Genomic DNA, 12,813 nt, shown 5'->3' on the forward strand with positions numbered 1-12,813 from the left:
CACTGTATTCCCTGAGCAGCCAGAGGGGAGCTGTGCCATCATCTTCCAGCCCCACAGGCACTTGAAATCCTGCAGGTCCCTCTCCTCAGCGCTCCGGGAAGGAAGAGACTTCTTCACAGTGATTTTTCTGCCTGCAGAAAAATTCCTGAAGCTGCTGGAATTCCCATTTTATCCTTCAGTAAAGGGATCACAACCAAGGAGCAAGGGAAGACAAGAGATGCTCTGTAGGATTTCAGCTGTGCCAGGAGCTGAGGGAATCTGAGCCTCCTGCCACAGGACGGTGCCACCAGCCTGTCCTGGCTCCTTCTGGGGACACGGAGCTCAGTGTGGGGGACAGGGAATGTGCCAGCACGGGTGGGCACCGCCGGGCTGTCCCTGTGCCGGCACAGCTCCTGACTCCTCATCCCCCACAGCTCGGGGAAGACTCGGATTACGACAAGCTGAGTGACATGGTCAAATACCTCGACCTGGAGCTGCACTTCGGGACTCAGAAACCCACGAGTAAGTACTGAGCCCCAAAATAACTCCTGGTACCAGCAGAGGCTGGTGCCAGCTGGGAGGAACTGGGAGGAGCTGGGAGGACCTGGGGCTGGATGGGCAGCAAGGCAATGCCTGTCTGTGACATCACCCGTGGCATGAATTTGTTCATCCTCAGGATTTCGTGGCTGGTGGCAGAGCGGATCATTAAGGTGGAGATGGTTTCATTATCTCCCTTAATTATCTCTGCTGCCGTGATCTATCTTCTCTCCGCATTTCACTGGGCACTGACACCTGGCTGGAGGCTTTCACCAATCGCAGCTCCAGTGTTTGAGAACTCTGGAAATGCTGAAAAAGCCGTGAAAACATTCTTGTGTCCAAAGAAATCACCACCAGCAGCACTTGGCTTTCCACACAAACAATCAGTGGATGTCTCCCAAGAGCTGTGATGGGTCTGGAGCTGTGCCTGTGCAGCCCCCATTGCTCTCCTCAGCTGAGGTGTCCCACAGACCCAGTGGGATCTCCCACCCAGAGGAGTTTTTGGGTGCCACAAAAGCAGAGCAGGATGCAGGCTGGGGCTGTGGAGTGCTGGTGGTGCTGGTGGGAGACATTCCAGTAAAAAACCTGGGATGTCTGAGCCCTCCTGCAAGGGCCACGCTGCCCAGCTGGCAGTGGGATGAAATGGGACTCATCTCAGGGGACACTGGGTTTTTTTAGGATGTTTCTGAGCAGTCTGGGATTTTCTGTGTGTTTCACCTCTCGTTTTGCCTTTTTCAGCTCCAGCTGAGTCCTCCATTGGGGAGATCTTTGAATCGCAGAATTCAAGGATTCCTGGAGCCATTGCTGTGTGCAAAGCATCCGTTCTGCTCCCTCTCATTCATGGTTTCACTGTTTGCAGGACAGTTTTCTTCCCGCTGGAGCCTCTTGAGCGTGTCCTTACCCACGATTAAATCTTTCAGTTTCTCTTCCAGAGCCAACTCTCATGCCTGAAAACTTTAAAAAGAAAGACGTGGTTGAAATTTTGTCCCACAAAAAGGCCTACAACACATGTAAGTCAAGTCCACGGTGAAGGTACCCCCAAAAGGGGCCCACAGGTGGGATGTAGAGAACTGGAAAGGTAAAAGGAAGGAACACAAGGTCGATCCCATGAGCACAGCTCAGCCGGGATGGATTTTCCTGCAGCCCAGAGCTGCCCCAGACTGTGTTCAGCCCCCGGCAGGGGGAAAGAGGGAACTTTCTGGGGAAGGATGGAGATGGGATGTGCCTCACTGTCCTGCAGGGTCCCGTGGGGTGAGGTGGGGCAGTGGAGGGGCAGTGCTGCTTCTCCAGGATGTGCTTGTGGTGGGGAGGAGGGTGGGAGGGTTTGGTGGGAGCCTGCCAGGGATCCCTCCCTGCCTGTGGGAGCAGGGCTGGTCCCAGCCTGGCGTGTGCGGTGCCCTGGGGGGCTGCAGGACCAGAGCCACCCGTGGGGTGCCCGTGCAGCCTCTGCAGGGTCCCAGGGAGTGGGAAGCCCTCCCTGCCCCAGGGCCGTGCCTGCCTGGCCACCTGCACAAGGCTCACCCCGTGGGGAGGCTGATGTCCCCGTCCTGTCCCGGTCCTGCCGGGCAGTGTGTCCCCAGCCCTGCCACACCCCCGGGGTCCCCTCCTTTCCCGCGGAGTGACAGGGACGTCCCTCCCTCCCCGCAGCCATCCTGATCGCCCACCTGAAGCTGTCGCACATCGAGCTGCGGCAGATCCTGATGACGATGGAGACGGATCGCCTGGAGCCGTCCCACATCAAGCAGCTCCTGCTCTACGCCCCGGACGGGGAGGAGGTGCAGCGCTTCCAGAGCTACAAGGAGAACCCCGGCAAGCTCAGCGAGCCCGACCAGTTCGTGCTGCAGGTGCCCGGGCAGGGACGTGCTCTGGGAGGGGCTGTGTGTGCCCCAGCCCCCAGGTGTGCCTCTCACCTGGGTGAGCTGTGTGTGCCCTGTCCCTGCCAGCAGCACACTCACACCTGGAGTGGAAGGAGCTGGTGGCACTGGGCTGATGCTGGGTTGATGCCTGAGGGCAGCTCCCAGGGGCTGGTTCAGAACTGCGGAGCCACCACCACGTTTGGTCCCTGAGGACAGTGACTTTGGCCACCTCTGGTTTATTTTCTATTGATGAAGTCCCTCGTGGATGTTGGTGTGGCAGTGCCCATCCCGTGGCAGCAAACCAGCCCAGCCATTCCGTGTGTGCCGCCTGTACCTGCTGCTCCCCTGGCCAGGGCAGCAGGGCAGAAAAAGCCCGTGCAGGAGGGGTTGTGGCTGCTGGGGATGGTGACCCTGCCCTCCTCCTGCCCCAGATGCTGTCGGTGCCCGAGTACAAGATCCGCCTGCGCAGCCTGCACTTTAAGACCACCCTGCAGGAGAAGACTGAGGAGATCAAAGCCAGCTACGAGTGCATCTGCAAGGCCTCCCTAGAGCTGAAAAGCAGCAAGAAGCTGGCAAAGATCCTGGAGGTCAGAGCAGTCCCTCCTGGTTGTAGCAAGTCACCAAAGGCCCTCAGCATTCCAGAGGAGCACCCACGGCCAGCCCCAGGGGTGTGTCCCACATTTGGGCAGCATGCCAGGCTGGTCCCTGTGCACCCCACACTGCCTGTCCCCCTCAGGAGGGGTTTTTGGGGTCCTGGCATGGGCTGTGCCTGGCAGAGAGAGAACAAATCCCACTGCAGTTCCTCCATGACCCTCCTGAGAGGAGCTGTCCCAAATTGCTGCTGATGCATTTGGTTTTGCTTTTAAAAAAAAAGCAGGTGGGATAAATGAGGTCTCTGTGTGCTCAAAGGCATTTGCAGATGAGTGATGGAACTCCTTAGTAGCTCCTGGCCAGTGACTCCCCCAGCAATTCCTTAAATCCATGGGGACAGTGTTTTTCTGTACATTAATGGGTAGTGACAAGAATTTCAGAGTCCCAGGAGCTGGGAGATGAGAGGACACCTGTGCAGGACATCACCAGCCCCTCATGGCCTGGTTTCCTCTTTCCAGTTTGTTCTGGCCATGGGGAACTACCTGAACAATGGGCAGCCCAAGACCAGCAAAACAACGGGCTTTAAAATCAACTTCCTCACTGAGGTAAGAGGAGCCAGGAACTGCAGGGGACACCGACACTGGGAGCTCCTTGTGTCCAGCAAGGCTGTTCTCACAAGAGCCCCCAGGGGTGGAGGGGGCTGGAGTGGTCCATGGGGGGACTTCAGAGACACTCTGCTGTGAGTTTGGTGCTCCAGTGCTGGGAATCCTGCCCACCTCAGGCTGGCCAGGGGCCAGGTGTGGCCGGGAGAAGGTCCTCACCCCACAGGGGCTGCAGAGGGGGTGGGGACAGCCCTGTCCTGCAGGAGGGGGCACCTCCACACCACCAATGTGGGCACACGTGGTGTGTAAACATTAAATGTGCAATTTAACCATTAACCAGGGGAGTGTGGGGCTGGACCCCGAGTGTGTGTGAGCCCCGCTCCCTCTGCAGGGGGGTCCTCACTTGTTCTGCTTTGCTGCAGCTGAACACGACCAAGACTGTCGATGGGAAATCCACCTTCCTGCACATTCTTGCCAAATCCCTCAGCCAACACTTCCCAGAGCTCCTGGGCTTTGCCAAGGATCTTCCGACAGTGCCGCTCGCTGCCAAAGGTAAAGGAGCTCGTGTCCTCGCACTGCCTCTGGGTCTGGGTTGAGTCTGGGCTCAGCCAGGAGCTGCACAGCCTTGGCAGGAGCAGGGTGGGAGCCAGAACAGGGGAGGAATGGTCCTGAGCAAGAGGAGAAGGAGCTCAGTGACAGTGAGGTGCCACCCATCCCACACTGCTGCACTTGGCGGTGCCTGGATGAGGCTCTGGTCCCTGCCCTGCTATTCCCTCCTGACTTGAAACTGAGATTCCCAGTTTCAGAGGCACCTTGGAAGTGCAGAGGAGGCACAGGAAATGGAAATGCCAGCAGATGGTGTGCCCCAGCCTCCATCCAGCTGTGCAGGTGCTGCTGCAGGTGCCAGCATTGCGCGGTCACCTGTGGTGCAGAGGGTGCAGCACCTCGGGGAGGGGTCACAGTTCAGTCACAGCTATGTCACGTTCAATAAGGACCCTACAGCTCCATCTTCTGCAATGAAAACCTGTCACACATCTGCTGGAGTTGTTCTCCATCCACTGGTGCTGGTGGTGGCACCAGGGGCTGGTCAGGTGTGACACAGGACCAGGGCAGTGCCCATCCCTGTGCTGGCACTGCTGGGGAACCTCCAGTGCTGGGCCAGCTCTGGGCCCTCATAACCAGGACACAAAGGGGCTGGAGCATGGCCAGGGATGGGAACAGGGCTGGGGAAGGGAATGGAGCCCCAGGAGAGGCTGAGCGAGCTGGGGAAGGGGCTCAGCCTGGAGAAAAGGAGGCTCAGGAGGGACCTTGTGGCTCTGCACAAGTCCCTGCCAGGAGGGGACAGCCGGGGGGGTCGGGCTGTGCTCCCAGGGAACAGGGACAGGAGGAGAGGGAATGGCCTCAGGGCCAGGGGAGGTTTAGGTGGGATTTGAGGGGAAATTCCACCCTGGAAATGCTGCCCAGCCCTGGCACAGCTGCCCAGAGCAGGAGTGGAGTCCCCATGCCTGGAGGGATTTCAAGGTGCTGTGGATGTGGCACTTGGGGACAGTGCTTGGGTTAGTGGTGGCTTTGGCACTGCTGGGGAAACAGTGGGACTGGATGACTTTAGAGGGCTTTCCCAACCTAAATGATTCCACAATTCTGTGATTTTAAATGATGCACTGAATCTCTACAAAGCATGAGCTGCATTCCCCTGGCACACCATCCCCTGCTGTTAGTGAGCAATTCCCTTGGGAATTAGTGCTAAATGGATAAATAAAGGAGCAAATTCCGGCCTGGAGCTGTAAATTTCCACTTGAGGAAGGTCTGTACCTGGAGCTTTCCCAGCTGGAGTTTGTATCTGGCCTAACTCTCAAATAACCCTTCCTTCACTGGAGGCTCCCAGCTGCCCAAACTCCTGCCACTGTGTCCTCTCTTGTCCTGCTGTCCTGTGTCCCTCCTGTCCCCTCCCAGCTACCTGTGTGTCCATCACCATGAATCCTGTGTGCTCCTTGTCCTCGGTGTGTTCCAGGCTCCTTTTGACACCCCTGACTTCTCTAGGTGTGAGCACCAAGAACTCCTGGTAACCTGCTGCTCCCAGCAGGACACTCTGGTTGTCCTCCCTGCCTGGGCAGCAGATTATTGGTGCAGAGCAGTGCAGGCAGACAGACTGACCCCCTGACCCACGGCCACGCTCCTGCCCGTGTTGTGGGAACAAACCCAGACCTCCCCATCCCAGCCCTGCTGACCCTGCTGCTCTCCTGCAGTGAACCAGAGGACACTGACAGCTGACCTGAAGGACCTGCACACCACAGTGAGTGACATCCAGAAGGCCTGTCACAGCATGCCAGCCACCCCTGAGGACAGGTTTGCCATCGTCATGACCGTATCCTTCTGGGAGAGGGGAAATCCCCCTCCAGTGAAACCCTGCCTGTGCCTTGGGGGCTCCTTGCCAGAGCCAGGGCTGTGTCTGGGACTCTCAGCATTGCTGGGGAGCTCCCCCAGCTCTCAGCCAGGCTGGGGAGGTTTGGTGGTGCCCCTGTGTGGCACAGCCCCGGGGGGAACGTGCTGGGACACCTGTCCTTGAGACTTGTGCTGAGCTTGCCAGCACCTCCACATGTGCCAGCACCTCCACACGTGCCAGTGCAGCGGCTCCCTGCTGCCAGCTGGGCTGGATCCCAGCCATTTGATAAGATATTGATAAGGGATTGTGATCCCCACCAGAGCCATGGAGCAGTTCTTTGTCCTTAAGCCAATTCCTGCAGTCCTTCCTGGAGAGTGCCCAGCCTGCCATGCGCTCCCTGGACGACCTGCAGCACAAGGCCATGGAGGAGTTTGGCAAGGTGCTGTCCTTCTTTGGGGAAGACTCAAAAATGACGACTTCTGAAGCCTTCTTTGGCATTTTTGCAGAGTTCATGAGCAAGTTTGAGGTGAGCTGAACCTTTCCACAGTATCTCCTGTGGAGTGTCAGTGAGGTGTGTTATTTGTGTGTGAGTGGTGGGAGCAGGATGCGCTTTTGTGAGCAGCTGTACCTGAGTACAAGGCAATTTTTCTAATGCTGATAAAGTGCAATTTTTCTAACATACAAATCAACTGGCCAGGGTGGGACACTGAGGGAGGCCTCAAGCACAAGCCCCAGGGGAGGGTGATGTGGTTGTTCAGAGAATCCTGGAATGGTTTGGGTTGGAAGGGAGATCACCCCATGTCCCATCCCCTGCCATGGGTGTTCCCAGGGTGCTCCCAGCCCTGCCCAACCTGGCCTTGGATGCTTCCAGGGATTCCAGCTTCTCTGGGCACCCTGTGGCCGATACCCTGAGCTCCCTCCTGCCACAGCAGCCCCACACTCAGCGCTGCCCTTTCTGTCCCACAGAGGGCTCTCAGTGACGTGCAGGGGGGCGAGAGCCAGCGCAGCCCCAGGATGACCTCTCCCCTCGCCTGGTGACGGCCCGTGGCCACCCGAGGTGCAACAATTCATTGCCAACAAAGTGCAATTTGCTCCTGTCCAGTCTGGTTGTAAATACGCTGCTGCCACCTGCTACCACCCGGCAGAGTCAGGGACAGAGGGGTCGGGGCAGGTGGGCACAGAGAAGGCACTGCAGGTGACAGAGGGCGGCGTGAGGGTGACACCAAGATAAACCCTGCACTGGTCCTGACAGAGCTTCCTTGGCACCCTCCATTTCCAGGGGATCACTGAGCCAAGGGTTTCACATCCATCTGGCAAATCCCCACTGTCCCACATTTCTCAGACACCTGTATCTGGCATCAGCAGCTGCTGGAGACCTTCCCCACATCCCCACAGGCACTGCCCGAGCGTGGGGGGCTCTGCCCAGGCAGCTCTGGGGTGGGGAGAGCCCAGCCACAGAGCCCCTGGGAAGCCAGAGCAGGTCAGCAGGGAGGGGAGCACGGGGGGATGAGCAGGAGGGCAGCCTCCTCCAGCTCCTCTGGGACCCTGAGGATGCTGCTGAGTCCTCTCCAGTCCCTGTCCAAGCCCTTCTGCCCTGGGGCAGAGCTTGTGGGGCTGGAGCTGCACCTGAGCAGAGGGTAACAGCAGAGCAGAGATCACTGGAGGTGACCTGGAAGCTACAATTCCCTTGCACTGCCAGCCAGTGGCAATGGAAAGCAGTGGGACCTTGCAGAGCCCTCCTGGCACATCCGTGTGGTCCCAAGGACGGATCTGATCCTTCCCAGCTCACGGGTCCTTCCTGGCCAAAGCTCTGCTTTGGGTTGTGCCAGAGGCTGACGGATCTTGAAACCTTCCCAAGAGTGTAACACCATCAGCACGAGGTTCTTGGAGCTCGCCAGCAGACAGCCGGGAGCATTTTGATGCCTCCTTGGAAAGCACAGAACCCCTGAGAGCCTAAAAACATGAGCAGGAGTCCTCTGCAGCCCCAGGTGCTGCCCCGAGGCAGGGCAGAGGCAAACACCCCCTGCCCTGTTCCAGTCTGGAGTGCTGAGAGCCCCGGTACTGCAGGAATTTACTTTACTGCTTTTCATGGGGAATAAATGTCCCAGGGAACTCCAGAAACGTCCACGGCCACCTCCCAGTGTGCACATCCACCGTCCAGTGTGCACACCCATCTCCCACCCTGCACACCCATCTCCCACCCTGCACACCCACCTCCCCCCTGCACACCCATCTCCCACCCTGCACACCCACCTCCCATCCTGCCCACCCCTCTGTCCCCACGGCCCGGCTGTCTCAGCTGCCCGCGCTCCCCCGTGCCGCCCCTGGGATGGAGGGACAGCATCCCTCGGCCAGCGCAGGCTCCCGCCAGCTCCCGCAGCAGCCGCACCGTGGGCGCCTTTGCGAGCATCTCCTCCGTGCAGAACGCGTCCATCGCCTCCCGATCCCGGCCCCGCAGCAAACGCAGAACAGGTCACCCCTCCACCCGATGCCAGAGCAAGGGCTCGTCCTGCAGCCGCCGCTCCAGGACACAATCACCGACCGGTGCATTATTTATGGGAGACCTTACCACCCTCAAATCTCCGGGTTTTGGTATTTTTTTAAACCCTGCTGTAGAAAGTGAAGTAAATTTTCACAAGTGATCTCCGTTTATACAGCTTTAAGTGCCAGGTAGTGGGTAGCTTTGTGTCCCCGAGGTCCAGGACAGGGCCACGCTCCCTCTGCTCCTCTTTCCCCTTTGGATGTTGCACACTGCATTCCGTTGATTTTTTTTTTTTTTTCTTTTTTAAAAACATATCCAACATTTAAACCACCAGAGCTTCTTTTGAAACTGTCCTGACAGAAGATGCTGTACATAGATTTTGCTACATGTCGTAACTTTCTGAAATAGTTAGAACTCCAATCCCTTTGGTATTTTTATGTGAATATTTTCAAAGAGCCAGAACTTCCGATGATATGATTTGATAATGGGATGATGTATATTCACAGTTCAGTCTCTACCCAATGCCTATGTGCTATTCCTAAAATAAAGCTACTGCCTTCTGCCTCCTGACTGCACAGACCTCTGCCTTCTGTCCAGGATTGCTGCTGGTGATGGTGGGAGGAATTCTGCATCTGGCTCTTCTGCACTTGGTAATATTGGCCGCTGACACCTGCAGGGCTGGGCTGGGGCTGGTATGGAATCACTGCCTGAAGGACCTTCCTGCGCCACAGCATCCAGGCTGGAGGGATCAAAATGAGCAGCAAATTCTTAAAATAGTATGGATTTTTAACTCCAGCCTTCAGAAGAAAACATTTAGTGAACTCTATGAGCCAGGGAATTGTTTCCCTCTGAAAAAGAATTCTTGGCTGAGGCTGAGTTTACGTCCCGGGGCGATTTATCTCCCGTGACACTTGGAGCAGACAGATAGGGAGCAGTTCCCTATCAGGTGCTGTGGTTTAGCTGGTTCACAGCAGCCTCCTGGAGCCCTGGGAGCTCCCTGGGGCTGGAACACTCCGTGCAGAGCCACCCACAGTGTCCCTTGCTGGCCACGTGCATCCCCTTCCCTGGAGATCAGGACCCCCCTGCACAGGATCCCGAGGGATGTGCTGCAGGGAAGAGTGGATTCCGTGACCTCCAACAGTCCCACGCAACCCAACCCATCCTAAAATTCCATTTCAAGTGCTCCAACTCCTCCTGGCCCATCCAGCAGCCCCAGGGACCAGCCCAGTGTGGCTGTCACAGCTGCACTGTCCGGACTGAGCCCATGAACCCCCAGGGAATGATGTCCCAGGGTCTCCATGCACCACGTCCCACAGAGCACTGACACCATTCCCTGCACATTCCCCTTCTCCTGGGCTCCGGTAACTTTTTTGCAGACATGAGGGAATTCCTGCCCGGAGCCGGCACCTTTGAGCCTCACACAGAATTCCTGCGTCAGCCCTGACCACGGGATCATCCTCACAGGAAAGCCTGTCCTTGGGAAGGAAATAACAGCTCTGGCAGCAGCCAAGGGCAGTGCAGGGAAGGCAGCCCTGGCTGCTCCTGCTCCAGGGGTGCCACTTCCATCCTCTGACACACACCAGGAAACAGTGTCCTTGAAAATCCCAGCTCACACTCCAAAGCTCCAGGGATTTCATTCTTTCCTGCAAGAAACAGAGGAGAAAAGACCTCAGAGAGGAAATGACCAGCTTGAGCATGGTCAGGGTGGATCACAGCTGGACACATTTGTACCAGGTGTCCCCAAGGCAAAGTGGAACCACCCGGGAACCCTCCCACTAAGTACCTTGATTGTGGCTTGAGGGGTCACAATCCGGAATTATTCTCCAGGTGCCACAAAAGATGCCAAAGAGACAAAGAAAGATCCCAGCTTCAGGCTGGAAGGGCTGTAAGTCAGGGGGAAAAAGGTGGCATAGACTGGGAGGCAGCACAAGACACCTGGCACTGCATTTGCAGCCCTTGAGGATCCACCTTTAGGAAAATTTGGGGGTTCTAAATCCCAGCAGATGAAATTAATGCATCTCCAGTCGCAAGATTCCAAGGGTTACAGTTATGTTTATCAGAGCTGTGGCTGGGAAACAATGAGATAAAACACGGACAGTGGGTTTTTCATGGAACCATCAAGTTGGCCCTGGAAGGGACTTTGAAGATCATCCACCCCTAACTCCTGCCCTGGGCAGGGACACTTTCCACTATCCCAGTGTGCTCCAAGCTCCATCCAGTCTGGCTTTGGATATTTCCAGGGATCCAGGGGCAGGCACAGCTTCTCTGGGCATCCTGTGCCAGGGCCTCCCTACCCTCACAGGGAAGAATTTATTCCCAATATCCCAACTGACCGTGCCCCTGGCAGGTTGAAACACACCCTTAGAGTGTCACCTACAGTAAAACCCTTGTTGATAACTTCAAGGCTGGGACACAGATTAGGCCAGTGAGGGCACAGTGCCCATTCTCCATCCTCCCTCCAGGCTCGTGGGTCACCTGCCCAGCAAGGGGCTCCTCAGCAGTGCTGCTGGGGATCTGTGCACTCCAATTCCAGGGATTTGGGAGCCGCCACCTGCCACGGGCACTGTGCTGTGAGGTCCTTCTATAGCATCTCACCCTGTGTGTTTTGGCCCCGATGGTTTGTCAGGGTTTTCAGACAGATGATGCTGAAGACAAACCTCTGGCCTGTTCCCAGGGAGGGACTCGGTTCTGGGATTAACCTCCAGCCCCAGCAGCCTCTTACAGATCCCAGCCCACGGATGGATCCTGCGCTCTGGAAGGCTCAGGCACAAACACAGAGACAGGGCTGGCTGTCAGCTCCTCCCTGTGCCACGGGCTGTCAGCTCCAGAGGACATCAGCCGGGATTTTTTATTGTTCTGTGTCCCTTGTGTAGCCGCACAGATTGCTTAAGAGAATGGCACTCCGTGGAGTTTGACCCGGGAGCCCTGATAGTGAAAATAATGCACTTCTCACCAGAGCCACGGGAGACCAAAAGAGTAACTTCGGTCAATTAGTTTAACTTTGACTATAAATATTCCTTCTCATTCCTTGTGACCCTGTTAACAGCTCCGCTGGCAAACCCCGATTCTCTGGCAATATTTAAGCTGCCTGTCAGTTGGCAGAGCCCTGCTGGTGCCCGGCGCGGGGAGCAGAATAAGACCCAGCTGAGCGCAGTAAGTTCCCTTTCGGCTTCTACCTCGAGTCGGGAGCTCCGTCGGGTTCGGGGCTCTGCTGGGCTGCTCTGGGCCCCGGCGAGCCGTGGCGGCTGGAGGAGGTGGACGGACCTGGGAATGCTTTAAAAGAATCCCCAGAGGAGGAATTTAGAGCGCTGCGGTGCCGCCGGGTCACTCGAGAGCCACGTGGGCTGCGTCCCCCGGCGCTGCTGATACAGGGCCGGCTCCAGCAGCTTCATTCCCATGCCACGGATGTTCCTTCCTCACAATCTCTGGCGAGGAAAGCGCCGCCGCCTGTGCCAGGCACCGGGGGACAGCGGGCTGTGAGCTGAATTCACAAAACGGGCAAAATTTCCACTGGGCCCCGGCGGAGTCGGGATCGGGGAACGCGCGGCGTCGGCCGGGCGGAGCCGGAGCGGCACCTGCGGCAGGGCGAGGATGTCCCTGCGGGGCAGCCGCCTCTCCTCCCCCTGCCGCGGGCACGGCAGGTGCTGCAGAGCTGTCCCCGCGTCCCTTCGGAGGGACAGACAGACACAGGGACACACCGAGCCCTGTCCCGCCCGCGGGGCTGAGCCCCGGGTGATCTCTGCGTGTCCCTCGCGGCTCAGGAGAGTCCCCGGCTCTGTGACCCTGTGGCCCTGCTCCACGGCTCCTGAGGCGGGCGGTGTCCCGGGATGGCAGGAGCCAGCGGTGCCAGGGGAAGCTGGAGGTGTGGGAGCAGGGTTAGCAGCTTCCCCGGGCTGACATACCGATGCCTGTTTTTCCTTTCCTCGTTAGAGGTTAAGCGTGCCAGTAAAAACTCAGCGGCAGCCAAGACACATTGGCCCTTAAAGAGGTAAGATAGCAGTGGTCTGGTCATCAGTGGCCTGCATCCCTGCCAGGCCACAGCTCACGAGGGATCCAGAGGGATCCAGGGGGGTTATAGAGCATGGAAAAGGCTCTGCCCACGTGCAGAGTGTCCCCAGTGCCAGCCTGCTGCTGGGACCTCAACCAGATCACGGTTCTCTACCAATTTTGGCTCTCGTGCTGGAGGCTGCGGAGTCAGGGTACAACTCCCAGCTGTGAGGGAGCAGGTGCTGGGATGGTTCCTGCCCCTGGGAACTCCTTATTTATTGCCTGACCTTTGGTAAATGGATGACCCCAGCGGTGCTGCAGGACATGGGGCAGGACTGTGGCACTCCCTCCCCAGCACTCCAGCACCTCCATCCTGCAGCTCCTCCACTCGGGTGC

The 12,813-nt window shown here is 57.7% G+C and overlaps 1 protein-coding gene across 3 annotated transcripts in view; it reads left to right on the forward strand.

The window, feature by feature from the left end:
* The window catches only part of GRID2IP (Grid2 interacting protein), a 32,927-nt gene extending 25,611 nt beyond the window's left edge, over positions 1-7,316 (forward strand). For all 3 annotated transcript variants that reach the window (XM_066329594.1, XM_066329596.1, XM_066329595.1), the window contains 9 exons: positions 414-501; positions 1,449-1,526; positions 2,164-2,360; positions 2,804-2,959; positions 3,482-3,568; positions 3,988-4,117; positions 5,812-5,930; positions 6,310-6,474; positions 6,915-7,316. In XM_066329594.1, coding sequence (XP_066185691.1) covers positions 414-501; positions 1,449-1,526; positions 2,164-2,360; positions 2,804-2,959; positions 3,482-3,568; positions 3,988-4,117; positions 5,812-5,930; positions 6,310-6,474; positions 6,915-6,986 — 1,092 coding nt within the window. In that variant the 3' untranslated portion in view covers positions 6,987-7,316. The remainder of the gene's footprint in view (positions 1-413; positions 502-1,448; positions 1,527-2,163; positions 2,361-2,803; positions 2,960-3,481; positions 3,569-3,987; positions 4,118-5,811; positions 5,931-6,309; positions 6,475-6,914) is intronic.
* The last annotated feature ends 5,497 nt before the right edge of the window (positions 7,317-12,813 follow it).

The sequence above is a fragment of the Sylvia atricapilla genome, chromosome 15 (genome assembly GCF_009819655.1).
Source record: "Sylvia atricapilla isolate bSylAtr1 chromosome 15, bSylAtr1.pri, whole genome shotgun sequence".
NCBI classification, from domain to species: domain Eukaryota; kingdom Metazoa; phylum Chordata; class Aves; order Passeriformes; family Sylviidae; genus Sylvia; species Sylvia atricapilla.